The sequence below is a fragment of the Anabrus simplex genome, chromosome 6, assembly GCF_040414725.1.
Source record: "Anabrus simplex isolate iqAnaSimp1 chromosome 6, ASM4041472v1, whole genome shotgun sequence".
NCBI lineage: Eukaryota > Metazoa > Arthropoda > Insecta > Orthoptera > Tettigoniidae > Anabrus > Anabrus simplex.
In genome coordinates, this window is record NC_090270.1 from 237,394,639 (window position 1) to 237,417,739 (window position 23,101).

Genomic DNA, 23,101 nt, shown 5'->3' on the forward strand with positions numbered 1-23,101 from the left:
ATACTTGCAAGTAGTGTGGAAGAGCCTAACTCCAGACTGAAGAATTAGAACGAATAGCAGCAAAAATTGGGTTACAAATCTCCTTTGAAAAGACGGAAATGATGCCGTCCTTCAAAGTGGAAACATCACCTGTCACACTGACTAATAACAAACAAATTAAGGTTGTTAATAAAATTAAATATGTTGGAGAGATTATAACTTGGAACTTAAAAGAGAAAATATCAGTTGAAAATAGAATTGCCAAATTAAAACAAGCTCAACACATTACTTGGCCAACCTATAAGAAGAAATTTCTCTCGATAAATGCAAAATTTTAATACTACAACTCCGTTATTAAGCCTGAAGCAACCTATGTTAGTGAAACCTTATGCAATTCGAATACGAAATCAACTAGAGATAAATTACAGAAAATAGATAGACGAATCATTAGAACAATTCTAAACAAAAACCACCAAGTAGATGGACAATGGCGATTACTACCTAATGAAGTTGTATACCAGGAGACTGAGTCTATAATAGATACAATGCGGAAAAGAAGAGTTGCTTTTTTACTGTCACACATCACGACTACCAGAGACTAGGACACTCAAACATTTATTCAACTACTTTTGGAATAGTAAAACTAAAAATCACTGGTTCAAAGAAGTCCAAGAAGATTTAAATGAATTAGGCTTGACAGTTCAACAAATTGAAAACAGAGAAGAGAAGAGGATCCTGAGAAATAACGACGTGAGACTAAAACTGAAGACCTATACACGCAAACAGTACAACATAACTGACGAAGAACGGGCAGCCAGGTCAGAGAGAATGAAACATTTCTGGGAACAAAAGAAGAAATATCAACCAAATTTGTAACCAATATTCATGACTTGACTGTATACAGATTGATTTTAGTGCTCCAATGTGGGCGTAAAATAAATAAATAAAACAACAACTGAAACAGAACTGCATTTATAGTTAACAGTTGACCTGAAATAACACCAATAAAATTTTTTTAAAAATAGCATTGAAAAATCATATGGACACGGGTACCATACGCAGACATGTTAATTCGATGCCATCGGGCTGTTTGCTCATCAATTTTAATGTTTCTTTTTCTCCAGGCCTACTAGATGGCAGAGCAAACCTCTAAATTTTACTAAGAGTAACTCAATTTTAGAACTAATTCAAATAAAAATTAAATATTTTTGATACAGCACCCTATCTAAAATATCTGAGAGTATATATTTGTGACTTTTTATTCTTCTTTATACACTCAAAAATTTACTATCAAAAACTCCAAAAAAAGAGTAAAATCATGATTTAACAGGGCAGACTTCTTACCTTGAGACTGGAGCCAATACATAAGATAACATCAGCCTTGTCAGCAGCTTCACAAGCAGCAGGCCAATTAAGAGGCCATTTTAATGTGCCACGTTCACCAAAGTGAACTATAGTGTCGACTAAAGGTTTATCACAAGCGTAGCAATGTCGCATTGTACGATGGCTGTAACGGGCTGTATTCTCTGTGACATCAAATAGTCTCAAATATTCACGAGTTGGCTTGCAATTTTGGCACACCTATACAGAAAGAATATTTTACAGAATAATTATGTCAGTAAAGAGTATTTCAACACAATTATTTTGCCTTTAACTTCTAACATCAACAATTAGCATACACTGCACTGGCTAAGAAAAATCTCTGTAACAAGAGTGAAATTTCCCCAGAAAAACTAAGTGGCATACAAAACAAAGATAAACATACTCATTTCAAGCCTGGCTGCTTGTATAATTTTACTCAAGATATTTGGAGGAACACTGTAAATAAATATCTAAGAGACTCACACACAGACCATCCAACCTGCAACATGAAACTCAGGAAAATTTGGAATTACCCTTCGCCCGAATGGAAGATCTCCTAACTGGCATGGGATTGGTTGAATGACAATTTTCAGGAAGATATATTAGAACTTGCTTCCTATGATGAAGCTTTGTATATAACTGGAAATTATTGGCTTGGGATTGATTGAATGACAATTTTCAGGAAGATATATTAGAACTTGCTTCCTATGTTGAAGCTTCGTATATAACTGGGCATTCATGAAGAGGAAGTATTTTAGGTGAATAGTTACACTAAAATTTCCATCAGAAACATGAAAATGTACCTCAACCTGAAATTACTGGTTTATAGCATACAAACAATATTGTGGAAGATTTGCATTCTAAACATTAGTGGCTTGATATTGCTCACCATGTCAGCATCTGTTGATTCAATCAAAATCAGTAAATCACTACTGATCTGCATTTAGGGCAGTCGCCCAGGTGGCAGATTCCCTATCTGCTGTTTTCCTAGCCTTTTCTTAAATGATTGCAAAGAAATTGGAAAATTATTGAACAATTCCCTTGGTAAGTTATTCCAATTCCTAACTCCCCTTCCTATAAACGAATATTCGCCCCAATTTGTCCTCTTGAATTCCAACTTTATCTTCATATTGTGATCTTTCCTACTTTTAAAGACACCACTCAAACTTATTTGTCTACTGATGTTCTCCCACGCCATCTCTCCACTGACAGCTCAGAACATACCACTTAATCGAACAGGTTGTCTCCTTTCTCCCAAGTCTTCCCAGCCCAAACTTTGCAACATTTTTGTAACACTACTCTTTTGTCGGAAATCACCCAGAACAAATCGAGCTGCTTTTCTTTGGATTTTTTCCAGATCTTGAATCAGGTAATCCTGGTGAGGTTCCCATACACTGGAACCATACTCTAGTTGGGGTCTTACCAGAGACTTATATGCCCTCTCCTTTACATCCTTACTACAACCCCTAAATACCCTCATAACCATGTCCAGAGATCTGAACCCTTTATTAACAATCATATCTGTGTGATTACCCCAATGAAGATCTTTTCTTATATGAACACCTAAGTACTTATAATGATCCCGAAAAGGAACTTTCACCCCATCAACGCAGTAATTAAAACTGAGAGGACATTTCCTATTTGTGAAACTCACAACCTGACTTCTAACTCCGTTTATCATCATACCATTGCCCACCGTCCATCTCACAACACTATCGAGGTCACCCTGCAGCCGCTCACAATCTTGTAACTTATTTATTACCCTGTACAGAATAACATCATCTGCAAACAGCCTTATCTCTGATTCCACTTCTTTACACATATAACTGATATACAGGGTGAAGCGAAATTTGCGCACTCGGGCGTCGCAGCGCGACTCCTCACATGCCAGCAATAAAAAAATGTCTCTCAGAAAAGTTCGTCCTGCGAGTATATCCGGCAGAAAAAGGACGTTGAAGAATGGCAATCTGGCAACACTGTAACAACGTGTGGGGTAACTACCTCTGTCAGCTCTCACTGCGGGTGTTGTAGAGTTGGTGCAGTGGATAGAGTTTTGGGTTGCATGCAGGAGGTCAAGGGGTTGATCCTGGGTTGAGGCGTATGTTTTTTTTATTTTGTAAATGTAGTCCAGGTGGTATGGTATCTGGCATCTTAACAGTCAACAGCGAATAAATTCACGTCCATGACGTGAAAAGGGCGTCTTTCAAAGCTGACAAATGAAAACGATTGTTTCTCCATTTCTAGGATTGTAGTATGTAAGTACAAATGGTTTCCAGAGGACCCGCAGCAATCACTGTTAACGATTAAGATGCCAGATACCATACCACCTGGACTACATCTACGAAATAAAAAGCATACGCCTCAACCGAGGATCGACCCCTCGACATCCTGCATGTTAACCCAAAGCTCTATCCACTGCACCAACTGTACAGCACGACTAGTATGTGCTGACAGAGGTAGTTGCCCTACATGTGGTTACAGCGTTGCCAGATTGCCACTCTTCAACATTGTTTTTCTGCCGGATATACTCGCAGGACGAACTTTTGAGAGAGAGATTTTTTTTTATTGCTGGCATGTGAGGAGTCGCACTGCGATGCCCGAGTGCGCGAATTTCGCTTCACCCTGTATATAAGATAACATAAGGGTCCAATAATACTGCCTTGAGGAATTCCCCTGTTAATTATTACAGGGTCACATAAAGCTTCGCCTACTCTAATTCTCTGAGATTTATTTTCTAGAAATATAGCCATCCATTCAGTCACCCCCCCTTTTTTTTTTTTAGTCCAATAGCACTCATTTTTGCCAGTAGTCTTCCATGATTTAACCTATCAAATGCCTTAGATAGGTCAATCACAATACAGTCCATTTGGTCTCCTGAATCCAGGATATCTGCTATATCTTGCTGAAATCCTACAAGCTAAGCTTCAGCGGAATAACCTTTCCTAAATCCAAACTGCCTTCTGTCAAACCAGTTATTAATTTCGCAAACATGTCTAATATAATCAGAAAGAATGCTTTCCCAAGCCTAACATATAATGCATGTCAAACTGACTGGCCTGTAATTTTCAGCTTTATGTCTATCACCCTTTCCTTTATACACAGGGGCTACTATAGCAACTCTCCATTCATTTGGTATAGCTCATTCAACCAAACAATAATCAAATAAGCATTTCAGATATGGTACTCTATTCCAACCCATTGCCTTTAGTATATCCCCAGAAATCTTATCAATTCCAGCTGCTTTACTAGTTTTCAACTTTTGTATCTTACTGTCAATGTCATTGTTATCATAGGTAAATTTTAATACTTCTTTAGTATTACTCACCTCCCCTATCTGGACATTATCCTTGTAACCAACAATCTTTACATACTGCTGACTGAATACTTCTGACTTTTGAAGATCCTCCCATACACACTCCCCTTGTTTATTAATGATTCCTAGAATGTCCTTCTTTGAACCTGCTTCTGCCTTAAAGTACCTATACATACCCTTCTATTTTTCATTAAAATTTGTATGGCCACCAATTATGCTTGCCGTCATGTTATACTTAGCTGACCTCTTTGTTAGATTCAATTTCCTAGTAAGTTCCTTCAATTTCTCTTCAGTTCCATAACCATTTCTAACTCTATTTCATTCCAACCTGCATTTCCTTCTTAGTCTCTTTACTTCTCTGTTATAGTATAGTGGATCTTTACCATTCCTTACCACCTTTAAGGTACAAACCTATTTTCGCATTCCTCAACAATTGCTTTAAACCTATCCCAGAGTCTGTTTACATTTTTATTTACCATTTTCCAGCAATCATAGTTACTTTTTTTAAACTCCCTCATGCCTCTTATATCAGCCATATGGTACTGCCTAATAGTCCTAATTTTAATACCTTCCTTTCTTTCACATTTATTTTTAACTACGACAAAAACAGCTTCGTGATCACTAATACCATCTATTACTTCGGTTTCTCTGTAGAGCTCATCTGGTTTTATCAGCACCACATCCAAAATATTCCTCCCTCTAGTTGGTTCCATCATTTTCTGAATCAGCAGCCCTTCCCATATTAACTTATTTGCCATTTGTTGTTCATGCTTCCTGTCATTCGCATTACCTTCCCAATTAACATTTGATAAATTGAGATCACCTGCTACTATCACATTCCTTTCCATATCATTTCCAACATAACTGATTACCTTATCAAATAATTCTGAATCAGCGTCAGCGCTACCCTTTCCCAGTCTGTACACTCCAAAGACATCAAGTTGCCTAGTATCTTTAGAGATGAGCCTTACACCCAGAATTTCAGGCTTTTCATCCTTAACTTTTTCGTAGCTTACAAATTCTTCTTTCAACAGAATGAATACTCCCCCTCTTACCATTCCTATCCTATTTCTACGATACACACTCCAGTTCCGTGAGAATATTTCTGCATCCATTACATCATTTCTCAGCCATGATTCAACTCCTATTTCAATATCTGGTAAATATATATCTATTAAATAACTTAATTTGATTCCTTTGTTTACAATGCTTCTACAGTTGAGCACTAACGTTTTTATCTCATCTCTACTTGATTTCCAGTTCCCTTTTCCCTTATCAACGCCCCCTAAGCCACCCCGTTTCCCTGAATGTACCTGCCTATAACCCTTCTAAACAAGTTTCCTAACATATGTACCACTGCGGTTTAAGTGAAGACCATCTGAACGTAGATTCCTGTCTCCTACCCACTCTTTAGGATCTAGAAATCTCACTCCCAGTTTCGCACATACCCACTCCATAGTCTCATTTAAATCCCCAATCACCTTCTAGTCAGTATCCCTGCTACACAGTATTCCATTGATAAAAATCTCCGCTTCCTTAAACTTCATCTGTGCTGCATTTACCAGATCCCACACATACCCAACTATGTTGGTACTTATACCTGCTTGCCTTACGTTGTTAGTAACAATGTGAAACACTACCACCTTCTCCTTTCCCTCTTCTTTCTCTTCTACTTTCCTCAAAATCTACCTCAACTTAATTCCTGGATAACACTCTACCCTGGTTCCCTTTCCTCCACACACTTATCCCAAATGTCTAACAATGGAGTCCCCCATAACCAGAGCCTCAACCCTACCCACCTCATTTGAAACCCCCCCTACTGGTCAGCCCTGTCTTCTCTCACTGCTGCAGAAGCTACTTCCTCCTCCCTTTTCTCCCTCCCATGACCCTGTTCAACCTGCCTTTTCCTTTCCACTACACTACATTTCCCTCTCCAACATTTTCCCTTCCTCCTACTTGCACACATCTCAGCTACAGTTCCCTGTTCCTCGGTTGTTCTACCTGCAGTGACTCGTACCGATTTCTCACAGACACCTGTCCCGAAGTCTGATCCTGAACAGAGCCCTTAGCCTCCAATCTTCTTCTCCTTAAAACATTAGACCACCTGTCTTCTACAATTCCCCCATTTCCTTCCCATCCCTCCTTTACACCTACTCTATCCTGTACATTATTTGAGGGAGGCCTACTTTCCTTCCTGTCCTCTGAGAGAACCCTAATTATCTCCCTCAAACTCTACAACTCCTCCCTCATACTACTTAATTCCTGGCCACACCCACAGTTCCTACACTTGCACTGCGTAGCCATTATTTACAGAATAATGGGAAGGAAAAATAAAATAATTTATTCTGTGCAAATAAAAAAGAAAGGAAAGAAATATTGGATATAAAAATGAAAGGAAATAAATATTGTCTAGGATAGTTCACAAAGATCACACAACAACAAGGTAATTAATATAAGCTACTACTACACTACAATACTACTTATTTGTACAAATTTTTTTCTACAACACCCTAACAGAATGAAAATTGCTGTTAATTACTGAAAACAACATCAACAGGCAAAAAAAGAAGTTACATTCACACAAATGTTATGAGGACATTTAACAATAAATAATTGCTAACAAGGAATACTTCTGAAATTCCAAATATGTTGATATTTCAACTAATTGTCAAGACAAGGGATAAGTAGGGGAAACCGGGGCAAGATGACACAAACCGACCATAACTTTTGTAATATTCTGTTTACTAAGTTGGCTCCCATGTGACCTTGGGCTCGATATCTCACACGTACAACTTGCACATAGAAGGAAATTCCTTTCAGTCTAAGATAAGCAGTGGTAGGGTGTTGTCTATTTGGCGCAGTAGCACTAAAATATCTGAGGTATGTGCAGGAAGCTTCTACTACTAGTGTGCTCACAATACAAATTAACTGTTTTATTTTCTTTAAATATCAATGTATTTCCAACTTACTACGGTGTTAACTGAATCTTGATTATAAGATACCTGTCGATTATAAGGGCAAACTGCTTCCTAAGCAGCCTGGGGCAAGTTGACAAATTTGTCATCTTACCTCACGCCAGGCATAGGCTACATTTCATCATCCATATTCTTATGCTAATTATAGAAATACAGAGAAATTATCAACGGAAGACAGACGGGACTGGTATGAAGTATTGTTCATGTGTTGCACTATTCTGACGTCGCTTTCGCAGCAATGTCTCGAACGTATCAATTTGTAATATTCCCAAAAATGATGTATCTTTAGCTTCTCTTTGACAGATGGTGTCTCATGCCATCAATATCTGATGAAGCATTTCTCTCGTGGCATTCTTTGCCTTCCGCTTTCTGCGAGAGACAGCAATGTCTGATGCGAGGAAGGTGGAAACATTAAGCTATAAAATGATTGCACTAGATTTTATGTGGTTTATCAAATGGATTTATCATCCACCCTATGTGACACTCTGCTCAGATTACAAGTAACTAATCTCATTTTGTTCCGTATTGAAGATACAATAAGTAAACTCTTTCAAGATTAAAAATATTGTGTCCACCTATTCAATACAAATATATATTTTTAGTGGTTAGGGACATGTTTTGCCCTAGTTATGGGCATCTTCAGCCTATATTAAACTTAAGGTCAAGAACTGAAACTATAACATTGGAACTTATAGTAAATTAACTTAATACTAAATACAATTGTCTTAAGCTATTTACATAGTTTTACAATATGTGCATTAACTTTGCCAGAATTTATGAACAATGAATTAACTTATTTTATTATGACTAGACTTCCAATTGTGGATTGGATTGATCACAGTGTGAATTGGGGTTTCTCAAATTGTATTGACTAGAATTTATCACTGCGTGAGTTGGGGTTTCTTCAACTGTTACGGTCGCCTGAGTTGTAAGAACTTTTACAAAACCGGAACCTTGGTTAAAATCGTTTAAAATTCAATTTGAAGTCCACATGTAGTTGGAATTAATTCCATTCCAACGGAGACAACATTTGGGCCAAAAATAAATGAACCTTATATAATTGTAAATTTAGGAGGGCTTTTTCATTCCAACGGAGACAACTTTGGGCTAAAAATAAATAAACCTTATATAATTGTAAATTTACGAGGGCTTTCTTTTTGTACGTTGCTTTAATTTCATTTCTTATCCAAATCTCGTTGACCTTATTCTGAATTCTAATCGTATTGGTTATACCCCTCCTCTGCGTGAGTTTTAGAAATTTTGGTACCAAGTTTTGTTCTGCCAGAATTTATGAACAATGAATTAACTTATTTTATAATGACTAGACTTCCAATTGTGGATTGGATTGATCACAGCGTGAATTAGGGTTTCTCAAATTGTATTGACTAGAATTTATCACTGCGTGAGTTGGGGTTTCTTCAGCTGATATGGTCGCTTGAGTCGTAAGAATTTTAACAATACCGGAACCTTGGTTAAAGTTGTTCATGTTAGGGTTTGAAACAGTTTGAATATTCCTCTAGAAAGAAGCATGGTTATGTTTTAAGATTAAAGTGTGTAAGTAGGATTACATATTGTTGATTTCATTCACTGCTTATCGGATAAAAATATTTCGAAAATTCCGTCATTCTTGTTGATAAACTTCCCACTGATGCATATTCAATCTGGGAGAAATATGAGTTGTCTGTAACTGGATAAGAGAAAAAACGAGGAATTAGAATGATGAATGTGGAACCCAATACGGTAATAAATGTAGAGTGAGTGTTTATCGTATGAACTTACTTGTCTTGTTGACGTTAGCTGGGACCAATTGTTCTGGTTGTGTCTGAACGGCTAAGCTTGCTGCTCCTAGTGTAGTATTGATGCTGTAGCAGAGGGGTGGAGCGTGGTGGGGAAGGGGGCGTGGGTTTCAAATCGTGCGTCTGTATTGTTGCATTAGGTGTGGCTATTGGAGCGCATGCGTTCTGTGATTTAAACATACTGGGAACTTTATTCTGATTTACAGCTTGGATTAACCTCGGAGTTGTTTCATATAACGGATTTTTGTTATCGATGACATTGTTAAGATTATTATTATCGTCGCCATAAGACTGATCTGTGTTGGTGCGACGTAAAGCCCCTCGCAAAAAAAAAAATAATAAATAATAATTTTTGTTATAAATTTGATCCAAATAAATGTACAAGTTTTCTGTTTCGTTCAATAATTTCCCTTTCCTTAGGCTTTTAATGACCGTCAAATCATTTTCTATTGAGGTGAACTTATGGCCGGTTTCAGTCATATGCTGGCTCATGGCCGAATACTTATTATGCTTGGAAGCATTGTAATGTTTCAGATACCTCGTGTAAAAGCTCCTACCGGTTTGTCCAAAATATGTGAACTCACGTTGGGCACATTTTAACCTATAAACACCTGACCTTGAGTAAATGTTGTTGTTAATATTGACTCTACTGTGGTTGAGGAATATGTTCTGATTATTATTTATTGTCTTGAAGGCTATGTTGACGCTGTGATTTTTTAAAATATTAGTGATATGATGGATAGCCGGGCTATTATACGTAAGGGTGGTGTAGCTGTTTGTCTTTGGTTTCTCTGGGACTAGGTTGGACGATAACCTAATTTTGATCTTTTTAATTAACCGATTGATAACATTTACTTTAAAGCCATTTTACCGAACTAACTGTCTTATGTAATTTAGTTCTGTTTCCAAACTTTTTGGCGAAAGAGGAATTTTTAGTGCCCTATATATTAGACTATGATAGGCAGCTAGTTTTTGGGTCTTAGGATGTAAGGACGAATCTTTAATAGTTATGGGTAAATGAGTAGGTTTCCTAAAAATTTGAAATTCAAAAGTGTTATTCAAGCGTGTAATTGTTAAATCTAAAAAATTTAAAGAATTGTTGACCTCATCTTCTTTGGTGAATTTGACGTTAGGATCTATTTCGTTCAGTGAGACTATGACTGTTAGTAATGTCCTTATTGATGATTATGAAAGTATCGTCAACAAATCTTAGCCACAAACTAATGCCCTTTATTTGTGAAATTTTTGTATGTTCTATATAGTCCATGTAAATATCTGCTAGAATGCCAGAAAGAGGGTCGCCCATAGCTAAGCCTTTCTACTGATAATATTTACAAAGGAGAAGTAATTATTGTTTACAATGAAACTCAATAACTTCATGAATTCTTCAATTTCCAGTTTACTGAGGCCGCTGTGTTTATTAATGTTGTCATGGATAATTTTAATGGTTTCTTTAGTAGGAATGCTTGGAAACAGTTTGTGACATCGAAAGAACATAAAATATGGTTGGGCTGCAGTTCAAATTTCTTTAATACTTCGCACAAATTAATTGAATTTTTTAAGGGAGATTTATTGTTGAAAATATAATGTTTTCTTCAAAACCTATGAGTGAATTTTGATACTTTATAGGTAGGGCTATTCCTGCAATTTATAATGGGACGCATTGGGGTGTCCTTCTTATGTATCTTAGGTAAAGCTCTGGCGGTAGGGATACTGGGGTTCATGTTGAAAAGTGTTTGTTGCTCTTGTTCGTTGAAAAGAAAATTAGAACATTTTACTAAAGTTTTTAAATTTTGCTGAATTCTTACAGTGGGATCTTTGTTAACTATTGAATAACTTGTATTATTCAAAAAATTCTTCTGTTTTTTTGAGTGTAAAATTGTTTGTCTAGTAGGACTGTGGAACCTCCTTTATCTGCCTTAGTAACAATAATATTATTGTCTATTTTTGTTTTTAATTTCTGAATTTGTTTTTTATGATTGAAATCAAAATTAACATTTAACTCTTGGGCCAGTTTAGGTAATTTCTTTTTTACTTCGTATCTAACATCGTTTTGAATCTCAATGGGGAATTTCAAAATACCGGTTTCTACCTCTGCTACTATATTGATGATGTCGGTAGTTTTATTTCGGCTAGGCCAATTATACTTTAGGCCGTTATCCAATATCCCAATTTCTTCCTGAGAGAACTGAACGTTTGTCAAATTGACTGCTGTGGACGTGTTAACATGTGGGGATGCTGGTCTTTGTGAAACCTTGTTATGTGTGGGAGATCGTATCTTAGATTGTATTAATTGAGAGAGTTTTTTATTGAGTGTTGCTTGCTTCCTTTCTAATGCAATATTCACTTTGTAGTCCACATGTAGTTGGAATGAATTCCATTCCAACGGAGACAACATTTGGGCCAAAAATAAATGAACCTTATATAATTGTAAATTTAAGAGGGCTTTCTTTTTGTATGCTGCTTTAATTTCATTTCTTATCCTAATCTTGTTGACCTTGTTCTGAATTCTATTCGTATTGGTTAAACCCTTCCTCTGCGTGGGTTTTAGAAACTTTGGTACCAATTTTTGTTCCAGACATTGTTTTAAATAAGCTATATCTTTTGTTAAATTGCCTATTTTGACCTTAAGATTCAAATATCTGTTTAAACGATAATTTGCCTGGTTGGCTATCAAGTTACAAGTAACTTGTATTGGGTTCCACATTCATCATTCTAATTCCCTGTTTTTTCTCTTATCCAGTTACAGACAACTCATATTCCTCCCAGATTGAATATGCACCAATGGGAAGTTTATCAACAAGAATAACGGAATTTTCGAAATATTTTTATCCGATAAGCAATGAATGAAATCAACAATATGTATCCTACTTACACACTTTAATCTTAAAACATAACCATGCTTCTTTCTAAAGGAATATTCAAACTGTTTCAAACCCTAACATGAACGACTTTAACCAAGGTTCCGGTATTGTTAAAATTCTTACGACTCAGGCGACCATATCAGCTGAAGAAACCCCAACTCATGCAGTGATAAATTCTAGTCAATACAATTTGAAATCGCCTGTTGCCATTTCTTGATGGATGCAGTATTTTTGTATCAGTCTCTTGGCACAGGCTAGAGCAAAGTGTAGCTTCCACCAAAGTCCTAGTCTCATCCATGGCTGTGACAATATGGAAGCTGCTGGGGTATGGGTGGTGCTGAGTAATGACATTTGGGGCACAACTAGTGTCCGAGTGTTAGGAAAGGTGTTGCTCATAGGATCAGTCCTGCTGCAGTGGCACCTTCTGGTCCAGTGAGGAAAGCAATGGCAAACTACCTCACTCCTCATCTTGCCTTGTATGCCTCATTTGGGCTCTGCCATTGGTTTTTGCAGTTTTCCTATAGCTGCATAGCCTTTGGTGGTGCTATTTGAGGATCCAACCAGCCTCTGGGCTGATGACCTAACAGACAGACAGACAATTTGAAAAACCCTAATTCAGACTGGATCAATCCAATCCACAATTGGAAGTCTAGTCATTATAAAATAAGTTAATTCATTGTTCATAAATTCTGGCAGAACAAAACTTGGTACCAAAATTTCTAAAACCCATGCAGAGGAAGGGTATAACCAATAAGAATAGAATTCAGAATAAGGTCAATGAGATTTGGATAAGAAATGAAATTAAAGCCATATACAAAAAGAAAGCCCTCCTAAATTTACAATTATATAAGGTTCATTTATTTTTGGCCCAAAGTTGTCTCCATTGGAATGAAAAAGCCCTCCTAAATTTACAATTATATAAGGTTCATTTATTTTTGGCCCAAATGTTGTCTCCATTGGAATGGAATTAATTCCAACTACATGTGGACTTTAAATTGAATTTTAAATGATTTTAACCAAGCTTCTGGTTTTGTAAAAGTTCTTACAACTCAGGCGACCATAACAGTTGAAGAAACCCCAACTCACGCAGTGATAAATTCTAGTCAATACAATTTGAGAAACCCCAATTCACACTGTGATCAATCCAATCCACAATTGGAAGTCTAGTCATAATAAAATAAGTTAATTCATTGTTCATAAATTCTGGCAAAGTTAATGCACATATTGTAAAACTATATAAATAGCATAAGATAATTGTATTTAGTATTAAGTTTGTTTACTATAAGTTCCAATGTTATAGTTTTAATTCTTCACCTTAAGTTTAATATAGGCTGAAGGTGCCCATAACTAGGGCGAAACATGTCCCTAACTGGTGTGTTTAATTCATGTAGAATTTAACCATTTAACCAGTAAAATATATATTTGTATTGAATAGGTGGACACAATATTTTTAATCTTGAAAGAGTTTACTCTGCTCAGAGTCAATGATTTTGATTCTATTCTTCGGGATGTAAAATATTTATTTTCATTTTTGGTTTGCCATAGTTATGCTGATCTCGTGTACTGAGACACTGTTCTACAGGTTTTTTAATTTTCATTTGCTGTAGGCTTTATTTGCTTCTCTTGTGTGCGTTTGTTTTTCGTACAAATTATTCAATATGTGGGAACGGAAAATAGCTCTGTGTGTTTGCCTGTTGTTCTGAATTGAGACCCTATGCAATGTTTTCTCTGTAGTTATGGCTGGCTGAACTTGTGTTGATGTTGCATTAACACTAATGTTGTGTAATTCATGTTCGCCCAAGGAGAGGCGATATGAATATGTCATCTAGCATGGATTCTGGATAAAGCCTATCTATTATGCGGCGATCCTTGGGTTACGACCCGGTAAGTTTTAATCAAGATCGTGGGCCAGTGATCTTATTTATCATGCAGTACAAGTTTTCTCGTAACGTGTCTTGATAGTAACAATAATTTTGCCCTGCACACATTTGGTCTCTACATCATGCGTGAGTGAGTTGGCGTGGATCTATTTGTTTGAATACATGTTATTTTTCCGTATCTCACAGGTGTCTATTTAACACTGCCCTTATTTTTCTTTTTATTTGTTTGTGTTCTCAGCTTACATGCTGGTTTGATTGTTTATTTTAAAGATTTGCTCCCCATTTCACCTTTTTCATTGTTGGATACATTTAACTATCTCGTAACTATGGCACCTCTCATCTTTCATATCTTGTCCTTTTTTGTTTCTTGCCAGGCCATCTTCTCGGTGTTCTTTTCTTTATTGTCTGGGGATGCGGATCCTTAGAGGTGATTGTTGTGAACCACGCCTTTTAAAATAAGATACGATTTGAACTTGTGTCTGGTATTACCGAATGCTTGTTTGTATGATTTAAGAAAGTAAATGTTTGCTTTCATTGTATGTATCCAACTTCTCGCTTTGGTAAAAGAGATGTTTCGTTCCAAATAATTCATTAGGCCGCCAAGAAAGAGGTATGTTCTAATTTTAGTTGTAATTGCAATTCACAACGTTTCCTCACTTATTCCACACTTATTATGGGAAACACAACTGCACGTTTTAAAGCCCTTACGTCTGTGATACGTAAGTAATCTCTTTTCTGTATCCCCTCTTCATTTTTGTTCACTTGATGTTTTTATTTGAATTCCTACTTATGTTAATAAATGTATGTTTTTGATCCCATTCTTTTATTTGGGGGTGTGGGTTATCACCTTTTTGTTCCTATCATTGATTGATGAGCTACAAGTCCAGCTCCGGGCTGTTTTTAGACTGTTCCGACCAGTCCACGAGGTAAGTATTTGTGTTAGTAGGTGTGTGTGCTGAGCCATTCAACCCACAAATACTGTATTTTATAAGGAAGATTACTCTTCAGCAGTGACAACAGAAACAGATTATGAAGAACAGCACCAACTTTCCACCTCAGGAGCACACTACGAGCGTAATGGAGATGCAGATATGCCTTCCGTCCCTGATACTTCAATTTCAGAACAAAATACAGCTATCAGGAATCACGGTGATAAAACACTACAACCTGAAGTATCAAAATCACCACAGCCCAGAACATTAGCGACAAGGTATTCTTGTTTATCAGTTAAGCGTTCTTGACCAAGCGAGTTGGCCATGCGGTTAGGGGTGCGCAGCTGTGACCTTGCATCCGGGAGATATTGGGTTCGAACCCCAATGTCGGCAGCCCTGAAAATGTTTTTTTCGTTGTTTCCCATTTTCACACCAGACAAATACTGGGGCTGTACCTTAATTAAGATCACGACCGCTTCCTTCGCACTCCTAGTCCTTTCCTATCCCATCATCGCCATAAAATCTTCTGTGTCGATGCGACTAAAAGCAGACTTTAAAAAAAATGTTTTCTTCTGTAGGTTGATTGTTGTGGAGAAAACATGGGAGTTATACGCGTGGGTTTAAACTCAAAGTGAAAAAATATGCTGAAGAACATAGTAACAGAGCTGCTGGTGGAGAATTCAATGTGACCGAGTTTAATGTTTGCTAATGGCGTAAACAGAAAGCTGCTCTAGAAACCACTAAACGAATACGAAAGGCATTCAGAGGGCCAAAAGCTGGTTTCTTGAGCTGGAAGATGAGTTGCTTCATTACGTTACAGAGTTACGAAGCAATGGCTCGAACTAGTGACTAAAGGAGGAATCAGCGGTTTGGATCTGAAAGTGAGCCAGCGTTGGATCTGTAGACTCGTGAGATGAAAGGGATTGTGTCTGTGAAGGCGAACATCTCTCTGCCAAAGATGCCAAGCGATTTCAGCGACAAAATCATACATTTTCATCGCCATGTGATAGCAATGTGGAAGAAAAACAATTACCTCTTATCCCAAATTGGCAATGCGGATCAAACCCCAATAAACTTCGACATTCCACGCAACAACACCATCAACGAGAAGGGAGAATCTCGTGTGCTTGTATGTACAACTGGGTGTCATGCTAGCAATAACCACAGACGGAAGAAAATTGGCAACATACGTTATTTTCAACAGAAAAACAATACCTAAAGCGAAGTTTCCCAAAGGCATTCATGTACGGGTTCAAGAGAAAGGATGGATGGATACAACTCTTGTCCAGGACTGGGTCTGTACAGTGTGGAGAGCACAGCCAGGGACACTGCTTCAACGCCCAGCAATACTAATGTGGGACAGTTTCAGCGGACACTGGTGGAAGACACGAAGAAACACCTTCAGGAAATGAAAACTGATCTTATAATTCCTGGTGGACTCACACATTGTCTACAGCCCTTAGATGATTCCCTCAACAAGCCTTTCAAGGACAACATACGTAAATTGTACGCCGAGTGGACGACAGGAGGAGAGCATGAGCCGACGCTAGCAGGCAAAATAAAGAGGGAAGTCATGGGAGGAAGGACACGAGCTGTTCGACTAAGTGGTATGTTGGATGTTAAAAGGTTTGTTTTTTTCACCTATTCAATACATATAAATTTTATAATTTAGGAATTTATTGTAGATTCCACTTGAGACATGTTTCGCCCTTCATTGAGGGCATCATCAGTCAAAATATCACCTCAAGGTAAAAAATCAGGTAACTGGTTAGCAGTAGACATGTACAAATTAATACATATTATTAACAACATACAAAAATTAAGTATGGGAAATAGTTGCACAAAAGTGATGGTTGAACATGTAGGTTTATAGATGAAAGGTCAGCACCAATGCCTAAAATTAACATAGTAGAGTTCTGCAGTGGTGCTCTGGAGAAACAGTTGACGCAATCATATGATAATAAAAAGTTAAAAATATTTACATTATAACAATTAAGGGAGAAAAGGTGTAGTGTTTGGCGTCAATGTTTTTAACCTACAATTGATATCAAAGGTTGGTAACTATACAGTATTTACATTGTTCTATTGAACAGTTGAGAAAAAGTTTTAAAAAATATTTACATTTAACATTCAGCGTAAATGTTTGTAAATAAAAACTAATGTCAATGGTTGGTAACTATATAGTGATTACATTATCTAATTGAATAGTTGAGAATTTAAATTAGATAATGTAATCACTATATAGTTACCAACCATTGACATTAGTTTTTATTTACAAACATTTACGCTGAATGTTAAATGTAAATATTTTTTTAAAACTTTTTCTCAACTGTTCAATAGAACAATGTAAATACTGTATAGTTACCAACCTTTGACATCAATTGTAGATTAAAAATATTGACGCCAAACACTACACCTTTTCTCCCTTAATTGTTATAATGTAAATATTTTTAACTTTTTATTATCATATGATTGCGTCAACTGTTTCTCCAGAGCACCACTGCAGAACTCTACTATGTTAATTTTAGGCATTGGTGTTGACCTTTCATCTATAAACCTACATGTTCAACCATCACTTTTGTGCAACTATTTCCCATACTTAATTTTTGTATGTTGTTAATAATATGTATTAATTTGTACATGTCTACTGCTAACCAGTTACCTGATTTTTTACCTTGAGGTGATATTTTGACTGATGATGCCCTCAATGAAGGGCGAAACATGTCTCAAGTGGAATCTACAATAAATTCCTAAATTATAAAATTTATATGTATTGAATAGGTGAAAAAAACAAACCTTTTAACATCCTACATTCAGTATCTTCAATACGGATAACAATGATTTTTATCACTTGTAAGTGGTATGTTCTCGGCTGTCAGTGGAGAGATGGCGTGGAATGACATTAGCAGATGAATAAGTTTCAGTGGTGTTTTTGAAAGTAGGAAAGATCACAATATGAAGATAAAGTTGGAATCCAAGAGGACAAATTGGGGTAAATATTTATTTATAGGAAGGGGGGTTAGGGACTGGAATAATTTACCAAGGGAGACGTTCAATAAATTTCTAAATTCTTTGCAATCATTTAAGAATGAGCTAGGAAAACAACAGATAGGGTATCTGCCACATGAGTGACTGCCCTAAATGCATAGATGGCAGGAATTACAAAAACGCGCTAAGTGACATGGTACCAATCGACGTATTGGTGTTGATTCTTTGGTGCTGTTAATAGAGGACAACATCCCTCCTCCAGAGTGACCTAGGGGTGGGATAGTTCAAATTCATCCTGGACGAGATGGTGAGGTGAGGGTTGTCACCGTTTGGATGGCTAGTGGAACTTTCACCCAGGGGTGACAAGTGACGAGGAGAACTGAATTAAAGATTTCCTGTGATATCTCTAACTTTGTGATATTTTTCATCAAAGATATACAGTAATTTCAATATCATAAAAATATGTATGTATAGAGTTTTGTATTAATGCGTATGATAAGAATATATATGATAGTTAGTTGAAAGAACTCCCTCCTTTCAAGGGGGCAAAATGTTATGAAGAGAATTTTAATTTTTATAAATTTATTTCATTAATTAAAGTTGGCAGTTTCCGAGCCTATTTCTGATTGGTCGGATGATTATGTATTGTTGAAAATTGTGAAGCTTGTAACAGTCATGTTCGTCATCAAGTTATATGATATCGCATAAGGAAGACATAACAAATGCAATAAAGCATTGAAGGCACCAAGTTCCTTTACTTCAAAATCAATCAAAAACACTCTCCACTCTAGCATAGAATGCAAGTTGTTGCATACCGGTACTCTATCGTTCTGCCATGCCACACTTCCCGCCCTGACTAGGTTAATGATGAGCTGTACTTTATTTTTAGTGCTTGCTTGCCCTGTTGTTGTTGTCATCATATTCAAATTGTTTTAGAAACTATGCAGGGATTCTAAATGAGCATTTAATGAGCTGCTTATTATCGTATACCAGTAATTGAATAATGACGACATATTCTGTTTCTGATATAGTTATACTTGGGTTTCATTTTACTTATTTGTATGTATTCCTAGTAATATTATATATTTTATATATTATTTGCAGAATGTAACATTTTTGCACATATAAAGAATATTAACTTGATTTAGTGACTTTTATTTTTCATTTTTAGGACATAAGGACATAACTACAATATTAAATTGTATAAAATATTCCAACGAATTACAGTGCAGCACACCTGGTAGCCATAATCTTTAAGGCATCAAGCAGTGTTCTCCCTAGGACCCTTTTAATGGGCGCACCGCCCTGCGTTTTTACAAACCGCCTGGCTAACATAACCTAGATGCGTGCAAATTACATCATATTAATAAATATTTGAGTCAATGGGTGTTCTAAATTAAAACATAAATACTGTAAATGATAAATCTTCATTATTGTCACCATAATTGTGTCTATTACATCGAGGTTTAAATGTTTAGCTCGATTATCACAGTGTCGTGCACGATTGGTGTCTGTAGTAACATGGAATCATATGCAAGCATTCGATTCCGTTAAAGTTGCAAACCCAATGGCACTGCATAACAACCAACTGGTTCCTGGTGTTACATGATTATGAACAAGCAGTAGAACACTAGAAGTTCAAATTGCTCTGTTATGTCTTGTTCCTGATAATAACACTAAAATAGTTCAATTCTGCTATTAATGTTTACCTGTCTGATATTGTTAATGCCCTGAGGGAAATACATTGACATTTTATCATACTTTCTGGGGGGAACAGTGATCAAGTCTATATGGTATGACACCGTGATTAGCCGGTTTGAGGTCTGTTGGTCGAAAAATGTTTCGCAGACCCCTTGATGCTATTTGACAGGAGTAGGCTATAGGTCGGTACTAAGTTTCATCCTATCCCTTTCTGCCATCATATATCATATCATTCATTACATTTCATTAACTCCTCTGGCAAGGTTGATGTCAGGATAGGCATCCAGTCATAAAAACTCACTACGAAGATTCATCTCACTTCATACCTGACCTTGTAGAGAAACGGGCAAAGGATTGGTCATACACTCCGCGATTTACAGTGCCTAATGTACTTTTTATATATCTGAAGTATTTTGATTATGCCCTTAATTTGTTTACTTACAAGTAACAAGTCAAAATTAGAAAACAGTAGACTGTAAATTATCTAAAGCAATAACAATAACTTTGTCCCAAAGTATGGAGGCATTTAAAACAATTTATTGTTTCATATCATAACCACGAGTCATAATAAAAGGAATACAAGAACATTTTTGCAAATTTAATGCATTAATACTATATTTAATTACATATTTCTTTGATATTTAACACATTTTTATGTACAAATTTTGCACTTCGATATTACATAAAAATCTGGGCCACAGTAATGAGCCTTCAGTAGAAGAAATGCTATTGGAACATATCATAATGGAGTGCATGAGTAAACATAATTACTGGTATGAGGCTGTAGATTTTCAAGGCTTATGTCTTTAATGGCTGCAATACTGCACCACAGAAAGAAGTGAGACTATCATGCAATATCTTGTCCCAAGAAAACCGAACATACTGACGAAAAATACAAGACATTATCATGTCATGTGATCCAAACGGCAGAAGTTATATAACTGCGTGTGCGAAGTGGATTACTGGCTGTGGAGGAATAGGGGACCATGTTCTCCACAGAAAATATGTGACTGGAACAAAATTCAAAATCTAGAAAACTGAAGATATGCACTTGGAGTACCTACAGATTAAATATATACAATATTGTTCATGTTGTGTCAATTATTGTAAATGGGCGATATTATGAACAAGTGTGACAAGTATATGAATGTTAAAAGTTTGTTAATGACGCATGATTTGAATAAATTTGCTGTATTTAAATACAGCTCTGGTTCCACACATCTGTTATCTCCAGTGTCTGTGGCAGGGCTGATTTTAGATTGTTGGCCTCAATTGTGGCTTGCTAACACAAACCTGACTGTAGGGGAGGTAAAAAAAGGCAGAGGGGGGGACTCGGCTCTGGAGAGAGATATGATACATCAACATGGCTATAGCCTATTTTGTCTTTACATCAGGCACACAATAAATACATAATAATGATTTTTTGAAGAACTAAATGTGCAGCAGTGAATTAAAGAGTACTTTGAATGACTGTAACAGTAACATAATAGCACAGCATGCCCTTACCTAAATTCAGAGAATGTAGTCCAGATAGGCATACCCCAGCAGCACGGTAACCTCCAGTGGAATTAATTAACAGCTGAAGAAAAACAGCGTGAAATGTTGTTTTACCAGAATTTGAAGGGGGGTAATTTTTCAGGTGTGTGTGATCATTGAGGTTGGTTTGGTTTAGTGATGGTACATTTGATTCATTTTACTGAATTGATTCATTTGATTCCATTGTTTACGTTACTGAATCGATGCAGTGATCCGATTTACAGCACATTAGAGTCATCGTTCCTATTGCATCTGTGTACTGTGAACTGATAAGACAGCAGCAACAACATTCAATGCTTGCTGCTGCCATCTGGTCTTCGTTCAATGAACTGATTTCCTAGGAGTCATCTAGATTTTAGATTCAGGTTTCTCCTGCAGCCACCTCTTTGCATCAAATATTGATGTTACAGAGCCTTTCCCCCACAGTGACAACTCTATTAAATAACTATATAGAATTACATGAAAAAATATCTGTACACACAATCATCGGTGATCTGCACTAAGAGCTGTAGCCAAGGTGGGAGATTCCCTATCAATTGTTTGCCTAGTCTTTTCTTAAATGATCTCAAAGAACATGGAAATTTCATTTGTATTCACGGTAAGTACATAACACAAAACAAATAAGTTAAAAGTGAAATGCAGGAAAAAGTAGGTACTTGTGCAGTACTATACATGCTTGTTTCATTACAGTACAAAACTTACATAGTTAAGAAGAAGGAGGAGGAGGAGGAGGAGGAGGAGGAGGAGAAGAAGAAGAAGAAGTGACATAACTCAAATTTTATATACTAACTTATGGTTTTCCCACAGTTCTCTGAAAGTTACAATTCTATTATATATACAGAATTAGATGTAAAAATACCTGTGTTCGCAATAAGTAGCCTATATATTAAATGTAAATCAAATAAGTTGCTTTACCTCGCACCAACACAGACAGGCCTTATGGCAACGATGAGCTAGGAGTGGAAAGGAAGTGGCCGTGGCCTTCCCTAAGGTACAACACCAGCATTTGCCTGGTGTGAAAATGGGAAACCACGGAAAACCGTCTTAATGGCTGCTGATGGTAGGATTCAAACCCATCATCCCCCAAATGCAAGCTCATAGCTACGCTACCCTAACCGCATGGTCAACTCGCTTGGTCATCTTCGAAAATATGTCTCTATCAGGAGAGGATTTTTTAAATCGTGTAAATTTTGTATAGGCTACCCGAGATATAGAGTAGCCCTGTGGTTTTTTGATTCAACATCTTTTTATTTAAGTTGTTGCGTAAGTGGGCTCACTCACTGACCACGTACACCACTGATGTCATGATTCGATTATTGAAGTCTTGTGCAATGACAATTTTGAGTGGTCATGAGCTGGAGGCTGTAGAGTTGAGTTGAATTAATTGTCAAATGTCAACTAAGTTATAATACTGATTCATTAAACAATTGATAGGGAACAATATGGAAGTGCCATATTTACAAAACCTGAAACCTTGATTCTGTCAACGGCATTTACAATAGAGAATGAGATTGAAATTATAACAATTGAACTTTCCAACTGTACAGTTACATTGATCTACAAGCCTCCGCCCTCCAATTTCTCCTTCAAAGAACCAGTGAACTTTAGAAACCAGAAAGTGAACTTTGTGGTGGGAGATTTTAATTGTCACAGTACCGAATAGGGATATGAACACAGTGATGACAATGGCGAGCTACTACAACACTGGGCAGATGCTATGGAACTCTCTCTTATTCATGATAGTAAACTGCCACCTTCTTTTAACAGTGGCCATT

At 36.7% G+C, this 23,101-nt stretch overlaps 1 protein-coding gene across 2 annotated transcripts in view; it reads right to left on the reverse strand.

Annotated features, from left to right (window-relative positions):
* The window catches only part of Sirt7 (sirtuin 7), a 197,416-nt gene that overhangs the window by 46,720 nt on the left and 127,595 nt on the right, over nucleotides 1-23,101 (reverse strand). For both annotated transcript variants that reach the window (XM_067149238.2, XM_067149239.2), the window contains exon 5: nucleotides 1,324-1,560. In XM_067149238.2, the coding sequence (XP_067005339.2) occupies nucleotides 1,324-1,560 (237 nt within the window). The remainder of the gene's footprint in view (nucleotides 1-1,323; nucleotides 1,561-23,101) is intronic.